The sequence below is a fragment of the Larimichthys crocea genome, chromosome VIII (assembly GCF_000972845.2).
Source record: "Larimichthys crocea isolate SSNF chromosome VIII, L_crocea_2.0, whole genome shotgun sequence".
In the NCBI taxonomy this organism is placed as follows: domain Eukaryota; kingdom Metazoa; phylum Chordata; class Actinopteri; family Sciaenidae; genus Larimichthys; species Larimichthys crocea.
This window is the reverse complement of record NC_040018.1, coordinates 25,150,338-25,167,907: the sequence shown is the minus strand read 5'-3', so window position 1 is coordinate 25,167,907 and position 17,570 is coordinate 25,150,338. Positions and strand designations below refer to the sequence as shown.

At 41.3% G+C, this 17,570-nt stretch overlaps 2 protein-coding genes across 4 annotated transcripts in view; one reads left to right on the top strand and one right to left on the bottom strand.

Moving 5' to 3' along the window:
- The window catches only part of phkb (phosphorylase kinase, beta), an 88,753-nt gene extending 88,206 nt beyond the window's left edge, over nucleotides 1-547 (bottom strand). For 2 of the 3 annotated variants that reach the window (XM_010731956.3, XM_010731950.3), the window contains exon 1: nucleotides 447-543. In XM_010731956.3, coding sequence (XP_010730258.2) covers nucleotides 447-510 — 64 coding nt within the window. In that variant the 5' untranslated portion in view covers nucleotides 511-543. Of the gene's footprint in view, nucleotides 1-446 lie in introns of all 3 variants that reach the window. The other variant, XM_010731963.3, reaches the window with a different exon arrangement.
- Nucleotides 548-856: 309 nt separating this feature from the next.
- itfg1 (integrin alpha FG-GAP repeat containing 1) overlaps nucleotides 857-17,570 on the top strand; it is a 128,487-nt gene continuing 111,773 nt past the window's right edge. Inside the window, exons 1-6 of the mRNA XM_010731938.3 lie at nucleotides 857-1,281; nucleotides 1,501-1,585; nucleotides 1,751-1,881; nucleotides 3,325-3,382; nucleotides 4,299-4,370; nucleotides 4,478-4,572. Coding sequence (XP_010730240.3) covers nucleotides 1,104-1,281; nucleotides 1,501-1,585; nucleotides 1,751-1,881; nucleotides 3,325-3,382; nucleotides 4,299-4,370; nucleotides 4,478-4,572 — 619 coding nt within the window. The 5' untranslated portion in view covers nucleotides 857-1,103. The remainder of the gene's footprint in view (nucleotides 1,282-1,500; nucleotides 1,586-1,750; nucleotides 1,882-3,324; nucleotides 3,383-4,298; nucleotides 4,371-4,477; nucleotides 4,573-17,570) is intronic.

Sequence of the window (17,570 nt, the reverse complement as noted above, 5' to 3'; positions counted from 1 at the left end):
AATAATGTTGTCCCTGCATGTGGTTATAAATAATAGTTACTGTGATGTTTTTATCCTATATTTGATAACAATCTGCAGAGTTTCATAATGAAATCACTTTCCAAAGACTACCAGTGCATGAATAACACAGTCTGCCAGCTTCCACAGGCCCTATGCTCACACTTCATGCAGCCCACACAGTACAGTGAAACAAGGGAGAGATGTAACAGCGAAAGAGGACCTGGTGAGAAGCTCTTAAAATAGCCCCCCCAGTGTTGCGTATTTACACCTCTGACCTTTCATGCTTGTACCGTCATTGCAGTGGACACACATTAAATGGGCAGATCAAGTCATTACTGAAACCCCGTGTTCAGTGGGTTGACGAACAAAACCGTTTCCACACAGGCACTGGCACAACAGAAACATGTCACACTGTAACGATGTTATGCAAAGTAAATGAGTCAGACCTGATCTTTTTGATCGGGCTTTGAATTCCAGGAGTTTCCAGCCGACATCTGCCAGGCTCGCCATGTTTACACGAGTCAAGTTTGCTTAAAAAAGTTAAAGACTTTCCGGTGTCATCTTTCAAAATAAAACAAGAGGCGGCAACGCTCCAAATTACCCATCGCTGTCAAAAATGAAAGGGTGACGTGGCCTTTTACCAGACAATTTATTACCGTTTTAGCAAGGTTTTATAGGCCATATGTCATATTAGAGCGTGTTACAGTCTTTTAATTGCTATACTTACTTACTTTAGTTTTTAGCTGACGAGTCTTGCGCTTTTATTTTGAAAGTAAGCCTTTTTTTACTTCTGGTTTAACCCTGGCTAACTTGATTATGCTCTCAACTGTCAAATTACCCGGAATCACGACACTGACGTAAACGAAGAGGCTATAATATCACACCGTTTCTCCTTATTTACCTGCATTACCTCTACATTTTTTTAAAAATATAATAAAGATACCAGTGCGGGTGTCTGAATTTAAAACTGACATCTGATGTCACGTATCATTTAATCCAAAAGAAGTTGCCATTTCAACCCTGCCGTACCGCTCCTGTGCCGTATTGCAGTCGGTGTTGTTGTCAGGAGCTCCCACTGAGCTAGCTGCAACTTAGCTTCAAGGATGTGGCTCTTCAACGTCAACATTTTGGCGTTTTTCTTGCTTTTTGTGGGCCGGTATGAGACGTTCGCGCTTCAGGATGTAACGGCCGACCTTTTCGGCGCCGAGAATTACGGGACGGTGGCGGCGTTTGGAGACTTTCACGCGGATAAACAGACAGACATATTCATCATCAGAGAACGTCAGTTAAAGCTAATTCTTCAGGATTCTGTCGTGTTGCCTTAGTAACCGCTTTGACAGATGACGTAGACTAAAACGTTACTGCTGTTATAGATACACATGTAGCTTCTATAAGAATATACCTGTACTGTATAAACATATTGTTCTGTGCTTGTTTGACTTTAACCATATGGTGGATATGAAGTGAGCTGAGTAAAATATGCTGACCTCACTGTTTCAGGGTCCGAGGTGGTGATATTGTTGGCTGACCCGAAGCCACCTTACTTCAAGCCCAAACTTCACATCACTAAGGACACTTTCCCAAAGTACGTGTGACTTCCAGTGCTGTCATCATGTCATTCACGCCTTATATTTGATGTGTCATGTCCCATTTTTTGTTTGTGTTCATCAGTACTGAGAGGTAAGTCACATGCTACCTGTCATTGGTCATTGCCTCTCTCTTTTTTTTAATGGGCAATCTTCCTGTTCAGGGGCACTATCATCACCAGTGTGGTTCCAGGAGACTACGATGGAGACTCTCAGATGGATGTCCTTCTTACAGCTCAGATCAGCTCTAAATCTACAACTGTTTTCATCTTTTGGGGGCACAACCAGACATTAGGTAACGCTGAATGGGACGCTGAGGGCGGCTGTAGCTGCATTAGACTACTGATGGAGTGTTTAGCTCGCTCTCTTTTGGCACATGTGATTTGAGAAGATCCAGCATCATATACGACATACGATGAGGGGCAGGCCTTCCCTGATGGGTGCAAACGATCGGTGATGTGAAAATGTGCCATTAAGACTAAAGCTGAGTAGACATTTTGACTCGGAACACAGATGTAATTAATACATCACATGTTGCTGCACTGCATTGCTGAAACTGCTGAAGTGGAGACATTGTTTAATGCTTCCAGCCTCACTTGTGCTTTTCTTGCAATGGCGAATGAATGTCTGTTGTAAGAAAGTGTGGGATACATAGGGCTGGGTATCAGTACTCGATACTTTTCAGGTATCGACCGAAACAACCCGGTACCAAGTAGTATTGAAACTGTGCCTGTCAGACGATACCTACAATCGGTTCTTTTTATACCCAGATCAGAAAAAATTACTGTTTCTATGGTTTTGCTCGCAGCCAATCACCACAAGCGTTCTTTGATTCGATGCACTGTGTGATTGGTCCATCAATAGTTTGTATGGCGTTAAAGCGGGTTGAAGCTGCGCAGAGTTGGCTGGTTATCATTACGAGATGCTGGTGACATTTACGCAACCGATTGCTTTCTTTTCACATGATTAATATTGAATTAAGTATAAAAAAAAGTATCACATGAAGTACTCAGTTGGTATCTGTATCGTTTTAGGGTACTGGTATCGAACATTTTTAAAATGATACCCAGCCATAGGGATACATGTCAAAAAGAACAAAAACACTTCATGTACAGTCAATCAAATCAAAAAGAAAAAGAAAGCACCTTGTGCCTTATGTCTTAAAGCTCTGGCAAAGTTTTACATCTTTGTTAACTGCTGGTCTAAATTAACACCACAAAGCAGTTAGTAAGCACGAGGCTTTCTCACAGTAATGCCTACTCAGACATTTTGACAAGGTGGGGAGAGCACAGGTCTAAATAATAGATAATAGATAATAATAGATTAACAGTGGCTGAATAGACCTTTTTTCACAGCAGCCACTTTGACATGACATGAAATGATACTAATTGAGCTCACTGGAAAGGCTCTGCTGCAATTAATGGAACAGAAACGTAATTAGTATCATTGGAAACACCTGTGTTTACCCTACTATTTCAAGTCAAAACGGCTGCTGTGAAACAGCTCTGGGTAGCACATAATTTCAGTTACTGCCTCAAAGGAAATAACAAATTATCGCTATTTTATGTTTCAAAATGCCATTAAAAGAAAAAAAAGTACCTGTGTAGCCAGGGTTTTATGTGTGTACCTTCTACATTTCCAGCACCTTTTTTTGCTTCAAGTTCTACTGATTTACTATGCTGTGTTTTTATAAGACCAAGCATTACTTAGGACCTGTTGTAAATCTTCTTTTCTGCAGATATGAGTGGCTGGCTCACACTGAACAAGACGTTTACAGATCAGCCTCTTATTATGGAGTAAGTCAATCTGAATAATGTTTACATAAACTCTACTTTTGATATTTTGTGTATAATGCTAGTCATTTATGATTGAAGGTGCCAGCATGATGACCGTCTACTCGTCCACAGCATATGTTGTTCCATAACCTGTATATATATCGTTCAGCATTAATGGCGCTTTCACAAAAGTGCAGGTTAACCACGCTATGTGCACTCATGCACCCCAATAGCGTCATGGATGCTGGATTTTGAACTGTGCGCTGATAACAACCAGTCCTTCTCCTCTTTAGCCCGGAGGAAGCGGTGTACATGATTTCCAAACAGAGTTTTAGATTTTGACTCGTCAGACTGCTAACGAGTTTTCTACTTTGCCTCGGTACACCTTTTAATGGTAGAGTTATTAATATGCATCTGTGGATGCAGGGACCAACTGTCTCGGGGCCTATTGATCAAAGCCATCCAATATTGGTATTTGGCCTTGTACCTTTCGTACAGAGATTTCTTCTGATGCTCTGAATCTTTTAATGATATTATATAAGGTAGGCAATAAAATTTGCCAGATCCTTTGCAATTTTAGATTGAGAAACATTATTCTTAAATTTTTTCCCTATTTGCCAGCATAGCCTTTGACAGAGTGGTGAACCCCTTACTAACCTGTTGCCAGTTCACCTAATCAATTCTGGGATGCATCTCGACACACACATTTCTGTTACCACTGTCACAACTTCTTTGAAACGTGGTACTGGCATCAAAATCAAAATGGGCATATCATTTTCCAAAAACAATGAAATTTCAGCATTTTATAGTTTCAGGATTTTTTAAGAAGTTGTTTTGCAGTAGCATGCCAACTTTTTTTTGGAAACAGAGTTGTATTCGTATGTTGTATGTAAGTTTTGATAGTGATTTATTTTCATTAAAAAAAATCTTTCCGCAGTTTCAATGGGGACATGATCCCAGACATTTTTGGAGTCACCGACGTCCCCGAAGTCTGCTATCTCACCAACAGGTAATGTCAAACTTACAGAATTTTCATGTTTATTTCAAATGCTCTCATACCTTGAATTACTTTCTAAAATGCTCCTCCTGTTGCCTTGTGATTTTTCTCCCAATTAGGGCTCCAGCATGCCGTGATGCACTGAGTCCAACTGTCAAGTTGCGTGTCCCTCACTCTAATGCCTTCATTGACCTCAACAAGGACTTCACGGCTGGTGAGTCAGTGATGTTTTGAACAGTGTCTAAAGCTGTGGGTTCATGTGGAAAGAAATTGTGTTAATTGGAAGCTGGTAAATTGGAGGTTTAAACTGAAGGTCATATGATACCAGGCGATTGAGAAAGTTTAATCGAAGAGCGAGATAGTTTTTCTGTTCTGTTCTTTGTTTCAGCCATTGGATTAAAATGTCATTTTACACCAGAATGTGTGACAAACTCTACTCTGCTTATATTCTTATCTAAGTGTTTAAAAGTGTTTCCTTTCTTTGCCTTTGGTGACCATTTTCTGAACTCTCTGAATCGTGCAAGTCCAGTTCTTTGTTCAGCTTTGCAAATTTCTGATAGGCCAAAATTATTCTAGTATAAACAGTGTCATGTATTGGAGCAGCAGGATGATGAAGTGACTGTAAAAATGATTTTATTCAAGAGACTAAGCCCACAGATTATAGTCAGGGCTAATTTAGTTTGCTTCTCTGTGTGTTTAAATATAGGTATTTACTCAAACTGAACATGTAGGCTAAGTGCACAAAGCTGTAAAGGTGAGGGTACCAGACGATTCAGAACCCTCTGTGTTATTCATTCATGACAACTGAGACCCAAATCGCCACCATCTTCTTCTCTCCAAGCTTAATTCCTCTTTTATGGGATTTCAATGTTTTTTTTTTGTTTTGTTTTTTTGTTTTTTGCATGGATATGCGTTTAATGTGTAGGAGAATGTTAGGTAGAAAATAAGAGACAATTTAGTTCTGGTTTCAAATACAAAAAACTAAGATGGAACATAGAACCACTATTCCTGAAATGACAAATCCTTTTGAGCTTCAACACCCCGGGAGGCTGTTTTAGAAAAGGGCTGTAATTCTGCACATTTAATTACATGAGGCCCTCTAAGGACCGACAAGCCTTTGGCACAATTGGTATTTTTGATCATACATGTCTCCTTTCAAAAGCTACACATCAGAAAGTCTCAAGTGTAATCGGCAATGTAACACTAACATTAAACTTGAGGCTATAACCCACGACATCGGCTGTATAGCAGTCCCATTAGTTCTGAAACTGAAATTGAAATGTGCTCCTATCCAGACTCATTGGTGCAATCACAAACGTGCCTCAGTGTTCACACACTAGTTTGATAGCTAGCTGGATGTACATGTACTGCATTCCCCTCTGTTTGAAGCAGAAATAACAGATAACACTTTATCTGATGGACCTCATGGGTGAGCCTAACGCATACAAGATGCATAGCTCTTTTCCACTATGGGAACTGGTTGATGTTGTGGAGAAATTGCTGAAGTCAAAGGTCAATGGTGAGGTCAGGAGGGAAGAAAGTGTTCAGGAGCCTCTGATGTCTTATGCTGTAATATTTTTTGACGCTTGGCTAAGGAGAATGAGAGACACTCTCAAAGTACATCTGAAGTGCCTGAGTCGGTCTCACATTCTGACGAACTCGTGATGGTGGATATACTTTAAACCCAAAGATCACACCACGAATACTACACGCCCAGAATTAGTCAAAGAGAATGCCTTTACCCTTGGAGGTGTTATTGTCAGCATATTCTAGTCTGGGGACACAGATGTCTGTTTACACAGATTTGAACATCAACAACAAGCTATCTATTATGACTAGGAAGGCAGCAATATGTCTCTTCGACCCCAGCCACCACAGTGTTGAGATATGGTGGCACCCAGTCAAAGACAAACAATTAATACTCCCGTGGACCTCAAGGCCCACACGTGACCATGTGCAGCCTAAGGATAGAAAATTCCATAACAGTTGACCTTTAATCTGAAGCTTTCCTTAAGGTTTAGATTCCTCCCCATGTTTCGACTATGTTTTATAAGCCAGAACATTTTGGATTTGTGTGATAGAAAAGGCGACATTTCTTTGGATACCAGGACAAACAGTAATATTGATGTGCTATGTTTGGTTGGTGAGTGTTGGACTGGCACTAGTAATAATTTTCTTCTCTGATGGCTTTTCAGTGACATTATCATTAAAGTAATAGAAGGGAATAGGAGCAGTAGGGCATGCAGAAGGTGGTGGGTAGAGTAGTAGTAGTAGAGCATGAACAAGACTGGCATCAGACCAGCTCCCACCCTGTTGACCAGCTCTCCAGAGCCAGCCACATCCCTCAGGACAGCTCTCTCTCTCTCTTTCTCTCTCTCTCTCTATCTATCTCTATCTCTATCTCTTTTTCAAATAAATGAGAAAACTTGCAAATTAGTTGAGTTGTAACTAGAGACATACAATCCATTTGATTTGTTTCTTTTTTAAAAATCTAGGTATTTCTCTGTGAAAATGTGTAAGAACTGTTAATAATGAGCCTTAAATATGTGTTGAGGAGGATCACAATGTTTTTAAATGCTGCTTGGTCTCTGCTTTATAAATTTTCCCCAGACCAGTGTTAACCACTGTCTGTGTAAAAAAAATCCCACAGGATGCACAAATGGTGAAGCGGTAAACCTGAAAATCACTATTCCTGCGAGTGTGTTCCACAAAGTTTCTCAGGAGGAAACTCCAGGAATCAGACAAGAGGCACCAATTTTCAAGTTGACTAAGAGAGAAAGGAAATGCCATTTTCTTCACCAGTGAATGGAGAAATCACCTCGTTCTTGTTTTACAGCATCTCACTCCTGTCCTTCTGCCCACTGTGTGTAGCGCTGTCACTTAGACTTATGGGAGTTTTTTTTTTCTCCTCTGGAAACTAATCCTCCTGTTTAAGGTAATCACAGAGGATTTACTCATGTCATATTCACTGCAGGTATCTTTTTGTGTGGTGTGGTTTTATTCCCAGGGCTGTCACAGTTCAACCAGAGCAGATTTTAATTCCTATTTAATCTGTTTAGGGATTATGAGAAAGTCAATACATTTAAGGAAATCCTGGCTGCAATATTTGGTGTTTTGGTTATAATACAGATCGGATTGTGTTGAGGCATTATTGTTGTTTTATTAACTACGCTGCGACCCATCAGTCAGAGTGATGGCCTGCATGTCAATCTCTAGCCCATCCAGTTAAAAGCCTTGCCTTTTTCTTTTCCTTAAACATATGTGCATACACACTCACATAAACCCACAAGGACTGTGATTATTAAATCCTTGTGACTTCTTAAGTGTGTTCAGCTGCTGGAGGAACAAAAGAGTGGGAGAAGGAGAACCAGTTTTGTACATCTGGTCGATGTCAGACTCTTTGGTCGCTACTGTCTGTGGTGGCATGCAGATGGAGGGAAAGAGAGAGGAAGAAAGTAGACAGGAAGTGATGGGGAAATAAAGCTACGTCGGGGAGGATGAATGCTTTGAAAGGAAAGGATGGTTAGACAGATAAATAGCAGAGGAATTGTGGGAGACGGATGAGCAAAGTGGTGGGTGAGTCTTCAGCATGGCTCAGCTCCCTGTCTGCTGTGACCACCTGCTCCTCTGAGCATTACAGGCTGAAGAATCACAGTGTGGCTTAAGTAGGAAGAGAATGACTTTTACAGACAATCTGGGTCTTGCTATGCTTTGTTCAGATTGCAGGACTGTGCACGCTGTTATCTGCAAATGATCAGTTTGGCCTTGTGTTTCCAGACATCACCAACCTATCTGCACGGGATGCTGTGGTAACAACGTAGTTGTGTGGTAACAACAATGGCAGTAACTACGTACGCTAGTGACACATCTTTTCAACGCGTAAGCAGCTTTGTTTGTACAGAAGCCTTCTCAAAATGGCAATTTATTTCAGTGTCCGTCCACATTCAGTTGTTCTCTGTGTTGTGTGCCATAATGCTCTGATATGGGCTCATCTTGACACTTTTAAATCCAAGATGCATCTGTAGAATTCAAGATTCAAAATAACCATATAACCTTCAACATCTCAGTCTCAACTAAAACCAAACATGATAAGCTTTGTAAAGGTTTCATTCATTGCCAGGCTGTTGTGTTATTTTACATTACTTACCACTGTTTACCTATTAGATAAACAACATAACCATCATGCTGTTTCCAGGATGCTCTTTTCATCGTGTGTATTTGCATTCACCCTCCGGGTATAGTCTTCCCATGTTTGTTAATGCTTTGACCAAAGTTTGTCAAAAGTTATTTCAGGCACTGCAAGCCACTTAATTTTGAAGCTCGTACTGAGGCGTATGCCTTAAAATTGTGTAATATTAATGAATATAAAATAAGGGCATGAAGACGCATTAATGTTAATTTATCTCAAGACACGCACAGAGTTGAATGACTATGGGGAATAAATATGAAATACTTAAAAATGCAAATCGGGCAAACGGGAAATGAAGAAAAAAAAAATTGCAGGCTGGATGTGGTAGATACCGGTGAGGCACAACGTTTCTGTGTAAAGATAAAAAATCAGCTTAATCTGTAAGTCTGTAGATGACTCACATGAAAACACAATCCTTATAATTGATATGCCATTATTTAGAGGCAGTCTGAAGTGGGACACATTGTATCACATCGCTTTGAAGAAGCCCTAAGTCTCCCCTCACTCACCTACCAGTACAGTAATGAAGTATTTTGTTAGTGTGGTCCAAGGAGGATGAGGGCTGTTTCAGGGCTGTGTCACGACTCCAATCTAAGTCCAGTGTCATAGCTGTAAACAGTCCCATGGGAGTGTATTGGCTGACCTCACTACATCAGCAGTGCCAGTGAAAAAAAAGTCTGGAATTGTTTCCTGGCTGGTGTCAAGGCCTCATTTAGGCTGCTTATTGGACTCTCCAGCCAACCAACCTGGCGCCGACATGCCGCATATGGCTCGTAATCTCTTTTGTTACTATCATCTTCCCCCAGCCAGTGTCTGTAACAGCAACGCATTCATAACAGCTTTGTGTTCATGTTCTTTTGTTTTCCGGTTATTTTGTCTCTGTTCTCACACCTTGACAGATTTCAGGTGTCCTTGAGGAAGTTTTTTTTTTCCTCTCACTGTATGACTTTTGTACTTCAGTCAATAATAAATACACAGTGTCAGGAGTGAATAGTTTAAGGAAAGACTTGACAAGGGAGTGCATAAGTTTATGAGAATATGATTTGCAGCCGTTTGCAGAGATCCACTGGTATATTCCTCCATAACAATAAACCATGCCTCCGACACTTTGGCCTAGTTACCTCAAGCTGGTTTAATAGTTAGCACCTAGAAACAGTGTCGCCACGAAGAAAAGTTCTATGTAAAGTATATTGCTATCATTGCACCACAAAAGCAAATATATTAAGCACAGAGCTGGCTTTGTAGATGTAGTTGTTCTGTTTAAGTTCCTTCTTACCACAGTGACAACTAATTAGCAGGAAAATGTTTTTTGCAGGATAGCCAGGAGGTTGAGCTTTATACAATAGACTGCTGATGTGAGCAGATGCTTCAAAAGCCCTCAAAGCTTCTGTAATCATCAAAGCCAGATGACCACAGGAGATGTCCTTATCACTTGAATGGTATACAGTGAGAATATTCACCCATATTAGCTCCAGTACAGGATCACAGTAACCTGCAGGGCCATATCACATTATGTCAATTCAGAAAGAGCACTGCCAGGCAGGAAGCTATCAGGAGCACGATAAGAATTTCTTTGAGGGAAAAGGTAGTAATTGCAAAGTAATTATAGATGCCATTTTGGGAGAAAAAAAAAAAAACATACACAAAGACAGAAATACTGGCATAAGGAGCCATTGCTAGGCAACGGGCATGGTAATGCTCTGTGCAGTATCCAATTAAACTAGCTCTGTGTCGGGGTGGCTTGCTGATTGTCTGACTAATAATGTGGTGGTGATGGGGGAAGAGAACAGATTTGCCACCTAACAGGGGTGGCCAAGAAGAAGAATTGATTATACAGGGATTATGTTTACATTTGGATGGCAAAGTGAGGCAATTTTAATAGTCATTTTAGGTAATCAGGGCAATGTCGTAAAGGAAGGGTATCACACTCATCTTAAATAATATTAATCACAACCCATCCATCTATAGTAGTAATGGTAAGATGTTCTCTACTCTTTCTGTCTAAATAAAAGGTGAGTTTACAGCATGTTTGCCCGCTCCTTTTATCCAGTAATCCAAAGGGAACTCTCGTATACAAGCCTAGCTCAGGGTTATGTTGAATGATATGCTACCATCAAAATGAGTACCTGAGCAAACAGGCTCATAAATGAAGCCCCATCAAACAGGCAGCCTGATTTACTACCCCAAAACATCCATGGGCTGATGCACTCGGATACTTGGTCAAATAACTTTATTACATACTTGTGCAGCTGTCAGTGACGGTGTCTCTGTTGTATGATTAACTATACTGACCCAAAATAGTCTGTTATCTTGTCAAACTGACATTAATGGTCAAGTTTTTGTGAAAACTTTCCCCTTCCACACACACTTAGCCACTTGGGTGAGAATATGAAAAGCTTAGCTTTCAGTGGAGGAAATTGCTGGGGGAGTGTGGATAGAAGGCCAACACAAAACAAACTTATTATCTGTATCTGAAACTGTTTTTTTCAGACATTGCTTCTGTACCAAAACAGAGAGGGACATATCCCAGTGCTAAACCCCCGGCACCCACAGACACTTGTAGCTAACATCTTCATCACTTCCTCACATTCTAATTTCCCCATTTTATAGAGATTTGGAGTGAGCTCACAGGCATGTTCACAGTACCTGATGCGATGCGCCAGCCCTTTGAGGTGTGTCGTTTGTTGCATCTCCGCCTCCAGGATAGCTGGCGCAGCGTCAAACGGGCAAAAGAGACGCTGTGTTTATTTTGGTAAGCACAGGTGTTTTTGCAGATAAATGAATAATAGAAATTAATGAGGCAGAGCATTTCCTCCTTGATGCACACAGCACTGTGACCATAGCCTGAGGATGTACTGTCTCTTCATGCCTGTTCCAAAATAAACTTCATTTTCTAGAAGAAAACTACGTGGACATGCGCAAAGAGCAGTAGTTGAAAAGTATTCTGAATCAACTCTGCCTTACCAAACAAATCAAATACTGAACTAGTCATCAAAAAAAAAAAAAAAAATTGCGTTTGTTTTTAGCCTTGCTGGGCTGTCTAATGGTCCACCATTTTGGCCAGGGATTCCCAAACATTTTCAGTTCAAGAGCCAAAGGGAAATTTGTTGCGAAAAGTTAACTTTTTAAATTTAATTTCATTTTATGATCGTGGTTATGAAACCCAACATTATACACTATTACACACATGATACATGACAACAAACATGATGCCCATATGATCTTCAGCATGTCCAACAACACTAAGTTCCCTCTGAGGAGAACTCTCTGCAGGATTCCCAAACCGTGATGGAGAAGTCCATGTGTTTAAAGGGAATGAAAGTAGTGGATGTCCATAATGTATGATAATCTATTCTTTCTAAACCAAGGGTGCTCCAGGTGCAGCAGGCGAGACTGGCCATGAAAATACCAAAAGTGCATTTGTCACATCACTGATGCGGGGATGTGCACTTAACAGCACTCTGCCATGCACTTGTCCTGGCAGTGTTGGCCATTAGTGGTTAATTAAAATCAACAGTTTATGTGTAAAATTGTGCTGTGTAGGAAAATGGTTGGATTTGATCCTTGAATGTTGTGCTCATGTGGTGTCTTGTTCTGCACCTTAAACCTCAAAGACCACCAGGACATGCAACTTTTATATGTTTGCACAATCATCATTGTATTCAGTGTTCATACAACGCATGCCACTCTTAATGTTGGCACACATCACTGATGCACGGCCCTTCTAGTCCATGGAATGAGCTTTCCTAGGCTTGTTACACTAGTTCCCTAGCCACTTTCATTCACACTCACACACACACACACACACACACACACACACACACAGCAGCATAAAGAAAGTGGGCAAAACAGAATGGAGAGTGTGTGTGTATATGTATGACAGGGTTTGGTCATAATCTTCCCTATAGCTACTGCACCTACGTTGTTCCCTGTAATGGTTTTAGGAGATTATTTCTTCTGGGAATAGCATTGCTCCATTCAGCACTGGTGTGTTTTGCCATGTTTGTGAATGAGCCCTTTTGATAGATCGGGGTGGAAGTCACACAACGTGGAGTAGGGCTACATATTGGCTTAGAGACGGATTTATTCTGCAGAGCTTTTTACTTTGTTCCTGGCCTGGATTCTGCATTTTCTCAGGGTGTGTGTATATATGCGTGTGTATGTGTGTAGTTACTTTGTGTGGGAGGGTGGTGGGTGTGTTAATGTGACTGTGTCTACATCAGAACTGAACTAACAGTTTATCGATGGTCCTGTCCTTGTTATAAGTTGTGGATATGTGTATGTCTGAGCTAAAATCAATGTGTAACCAACATGCACTGGTGCTGGTTTGTGTATCTGTGTGTGGTTGTGATATCAAGTCATATTCATGTCAGCGTGGTTGCTATGACATTGACAGACAGCACTCATTCTTTATTGAAAGTGTTGTGACAAAGTTACCAAGCAAGCCATGTTGTAGCCTCTGGGGAGAAAAATTCTGAAAGAGAAAAGCTTTGAAGAGAATCTTCCAACCTCCTCAGCCTCTGTTACACATTTTAACTGTGAGGGGGGGGAAATTGATATTTCACTACATTAACAAGTGAAGTATATGTGATGGCACAGCTTACCTTGGCTGTTCCCTCTCAGCCGACAAGGTAACAGTACAAATGTATTTCTTTCGTCTGCTCCTTCTTTCGACACTATAGTAAATCGTCTTTGCAGGCTTTGGGCAAGTTTGAAAAAGCTCGTTTCACAGTCCGATGGTTCCTTGCTCGGAGAGGGACAGGGCCACATATCAATGGAGGTGGCCTGTGAAGATTTGGCTCCAGCCCCACACACTATCCCCTCTCAGAGGGACACTCTAAGAGGGACACTCTGACATTGTGCACTTTGATGCATATATTTTGAGAAACATACTGAAAAGTTTGTCCAGTCATGTGAAGGGACATTACAAAAATGAAATCAACACTAATATTAAGCGATGCAGAAAAGATTGTAAATGTTTTTACCTAAAGTTGACCTCACTGCTCTCATGACCTTTTTACCTGTCTTAGGGAAAAAGTGACTATTATAACCAAGATCATATTAGATTGGAACTACACGTAGCTTTGTTTTACAATTGTTTTAATGATCTTATTGATTTCTTTTGAATTTTACTTGTACTGGTGCTCAGTTATATACAGCATGATTTTTTTTTTTTTTTTACCCCTTGTGAGCCTGAGGTCTTCAGGCAGGCAACTCTAAGCTAATCCTGTATCATTGTGAAAGGCTAAAGGTGAGCACATTTTTTGCTGTCAGGGCTTTGAGATGACCTTTCTGAGGACCTCAGGCTCACAGAATCAATGTCATATTTTGTCTCTTTTTAAAACATGTTTTTTATGTAGAGGTCTGCGCAGGGCAGTGGAGCCTGCAGGTACGACAGACCCACCGCAGATGTCGACAATGTGGGTTCCCTTTTCTGAAGCTGCAGGGGGCCTACTGGCTCCCGTGCTGTAATGCCAGGTCATGAGTTGATAGCCACCTGTTCATGTTGTAGTATTCCTGTTGCCTCTTTTATGCATCGTTTCTTGTTTTTACTTCTGATGGGGCACTTTGTTACAGTTTTATAGATAAATAATTTTTCACTTATTTTTTTTAGCTACAATATTGTACTCCATCACTAGACACATTGTCTCTTGTAAGAAAATGCATTGTTCAAGGTTGTATTTTGCCAAATTTTGCACAAGGCTAAAAACTATTTAAAGGCTGTTGGAGGACAGCCTTTTCTTACTGTCTGACAAGTGTCTGGATAATACATACCCAAATCTAATCATCACTGCAGTACAGGCCAAAACTCTTGAGCACGTTCTCTTTGAGAACGAGGAGTGTGTCTCTTGGGAGAACACATGGATAACATGTCACTGACCAAATGTCACACGAGTTGCTTTTTTTCTTTTTCTTTGAGCTGTTGTGATCACTGAACCTTGGTTAGATAGAAGGTTTATTCATGTGACTGTGTGTCCCATGGTTTTGTACTCACTCGATGTAATTTCAGATATCAATAGATTAGACGTGAAGGTCTGCATATTTTCCAACTAACCTTATCGCCTTGCATCTCTCTGCTCCCCCCCTCGCCGCTGAGAGTGAGGATTCCTTCCCAATGCCAATGTTGAAGGCAAAGTATCTATTTCGCTGGTGACTGCTGTGACATTTCCTTCAGAATGCCAAAGGCCATCCCTCTGTCCAGCTGAGGCATGGATCAGTCTGAGGGTTAAAGACGGAGGGAACAAATTGATGCAAACAGACAAACACAGAGGGCTTGACTGATAGGCTGCAGGATGGCTTACGGACAAATATACACAAGACACACAAACACAAAAACACGCAAATGCAGGGGCGCACACCTTTGTGTTTTCATCCTTCACAATCAGAGTCATTACTGTCGTGCACAGACACACACAAGAACTCAAACACGCAAAGTGGACATTTGTCCCCCAACCCCCATAAACAGCACAATGATATCAGTCAGCATGGCGGCCTTCCTTGAGCCCATCTCCCCAGCAACCCCTGAGGGGATAGAGCACACAACTGTGGCCACACGTGTGTGCATGTTTATGCATTTGTATGTGTCCCTTTGACAACCAAGAGGGGATAGGAGTCACAGCTTGTTTACTGAGTAACTGGCTTACAAATAACCTGCTCAGGGGCATTAGAGACATGAAGAAACAAGAGGATCGGCTCTGTCTGCCTGTCTCTCTTTCTTTCATCGCACTGTACTGTCTCCGTACACCTTGCTCTCCTTTCACCGTGCCCGTGTCCCACTCTGTCCTCATTCTCCTCTGTTGCACTTTCACATTTTGGAGCAAAATTCCACTTCCTATTGCCCCATCAACGCAAGCACAGATGCACATAACCCTAAAGTCTCAGAGCGTAGTTATGATGAGTGACAGTACACATGCACAAACACAGACAGCATATCAGACACTAATGCAGCAGCCATGGTGCTGGCTGTCACATTCACTCTGCACTGCAGTCTGGATAAACCACCACGACGTGCTGCAAGGCCTTTTACAGGTACAAGAAGGGGGGCATAATACTGCTGCTGTGCTACTGTTGTTGGCCTCAGATAGCTCCTTTGGACTAAAGAATGCACGGACGGGACTGGTGGGCTAGGAGGGGGAAAAAAGTTTCAGAAAGAAGGGCAAAAGGAGTGGAAGGAAGTTTAAAAGGGAAATGAGATGTTTTCTAATGTTTTTAAGAGTATCCCACAACAGTTTTTTTTCCATGCTCTAAGTAATGAATCGCATCACGTTTGGCATTTTCAAAATTAATTCACAGCGAGGGGTACATTGTAATTTTGTTCACCTATATATTATGTATGATATCAGAGACGTCGCTGATTGGATTTTCAAAATCTGCAGGAAACTAGGAGAGCAATTCGGCTCACCGCTGTGTTCTGGCAAATTACACAGAACGGCAAAGAACTACAACAACAAGTTTGAACAAAGAAAGTTTGTAAAGATGTACTTGTTGCTGATCATCACAGAGGGGGTAGAGATCATGTTTAATTGCTTCCCTCACGAAAAGTACACCACAATTCTGCTTTTGTCTGTCTGGACAAGAGACTGAATCCTTTCAGAAATACTTGCTTACCGTGTCACTTCACTGCCCTTCTCTCTCTGTGATACAGTACTAGAAAGCAGGTGAAGAGATGGTCAACAGCGAAGCAGGGAAGAGAGATGAGTTCAGTTACAAAAGCAGTCACCCAGTCATCTGACTCCAGTATATAGTGGAGTCAATGTGGAGTCATCATGGCTTTCTCCACCAGCGGTCATGTCCTCCTATCACTATCTTCACTCTTATGCTGCCATGCAACCACCCCAAAGCCATCCAACATGTTTGTATCTTGCCTTGAATGACTCGGTTTCTTGTGAGTACTGAGTCCTAACTGAGCCCCAACAGCTCCATAAAAGCACACCAGTGCTTTTAATAAGCCGCTAATTGGAAGCTTGCAAGCACAGGCTGGCAGAATGAAAATGACTGCTCGTTTTCATCTATGAGGCTCGCAGTTTGCCACAATGCTGAAGGCAAAGGACACATGGTAAGGATAGTGTGTGTGTGTGTAGGTTTGTACATTGCAGCATGTGTGCACATCTGTATTGTAGTAGCAGGCATTAGAGTAACAGGGGACTGGTGTGAACAGAGTAATTAGCTCCAACTCTCCCTTCCCTCCCATCCCCCTCCCTCCCTTGCTGCATTTAGCCAATTTGGGTTTCCAGCATTATTGTTCTTTAATAATCTGTTTCTATATAGAGGAGAATAACAGACATACTGTGGGGGGCAGGCCTTTTCAGTTACTTAATCACTACAATGAGGTAAAAATCATGCCATTTAACGTACTGAAAGCTAACAGAGAAACTAAAGCAATGCTCAGTTAGGGATTTCCAGAGAGGCTTGATTTCTTTCCTCTGTGGTAACAAACCTCACTGATGTAAATGTCTATCCGGCAGTAGGATAGGGCGATCGTCAAATCTGGGTTACACAAGATTGCTTTTTGGGGTTGACAGTTACATCATCTCAAGCCAGTAGAGTCAGCATGAACAACTTTATCTTGGTATCAAAGAAAAACATCTTGTATTTGGTAGTGTTGTGGCTTTTGCCCAGATGCCATAGGTGAGATAAAAGGTGTTACACAGCCAATAATTTATTTGTACACAAAGAAAATCTATTATTTTAACGGTTCCCACAGCATCATCTTCTGTTTAACTTTGTTATCTTATCTGTAATATCCCAATCCATACGCTTATGGAGCGCAGAACAAAGTTTTTGTAAGTTGGCATAACAGAGATGCGGGGTGTCGATGCATGGAAAAGAGACAGAAGGATTTAAAATTCTGTCGTCAATTGGGCTGATGAACAATTCTCAGCAGGCAGACATGCCACTCGACTAGAAACTAAATGCACAGCAGAGCACAGATCCTATATTATTTTTATAACATATTGACAAAGCACAAAGACAGTTGTTGGCCATTCCTTCCATTGGCAATATACTTCAGATTGACAATCAGC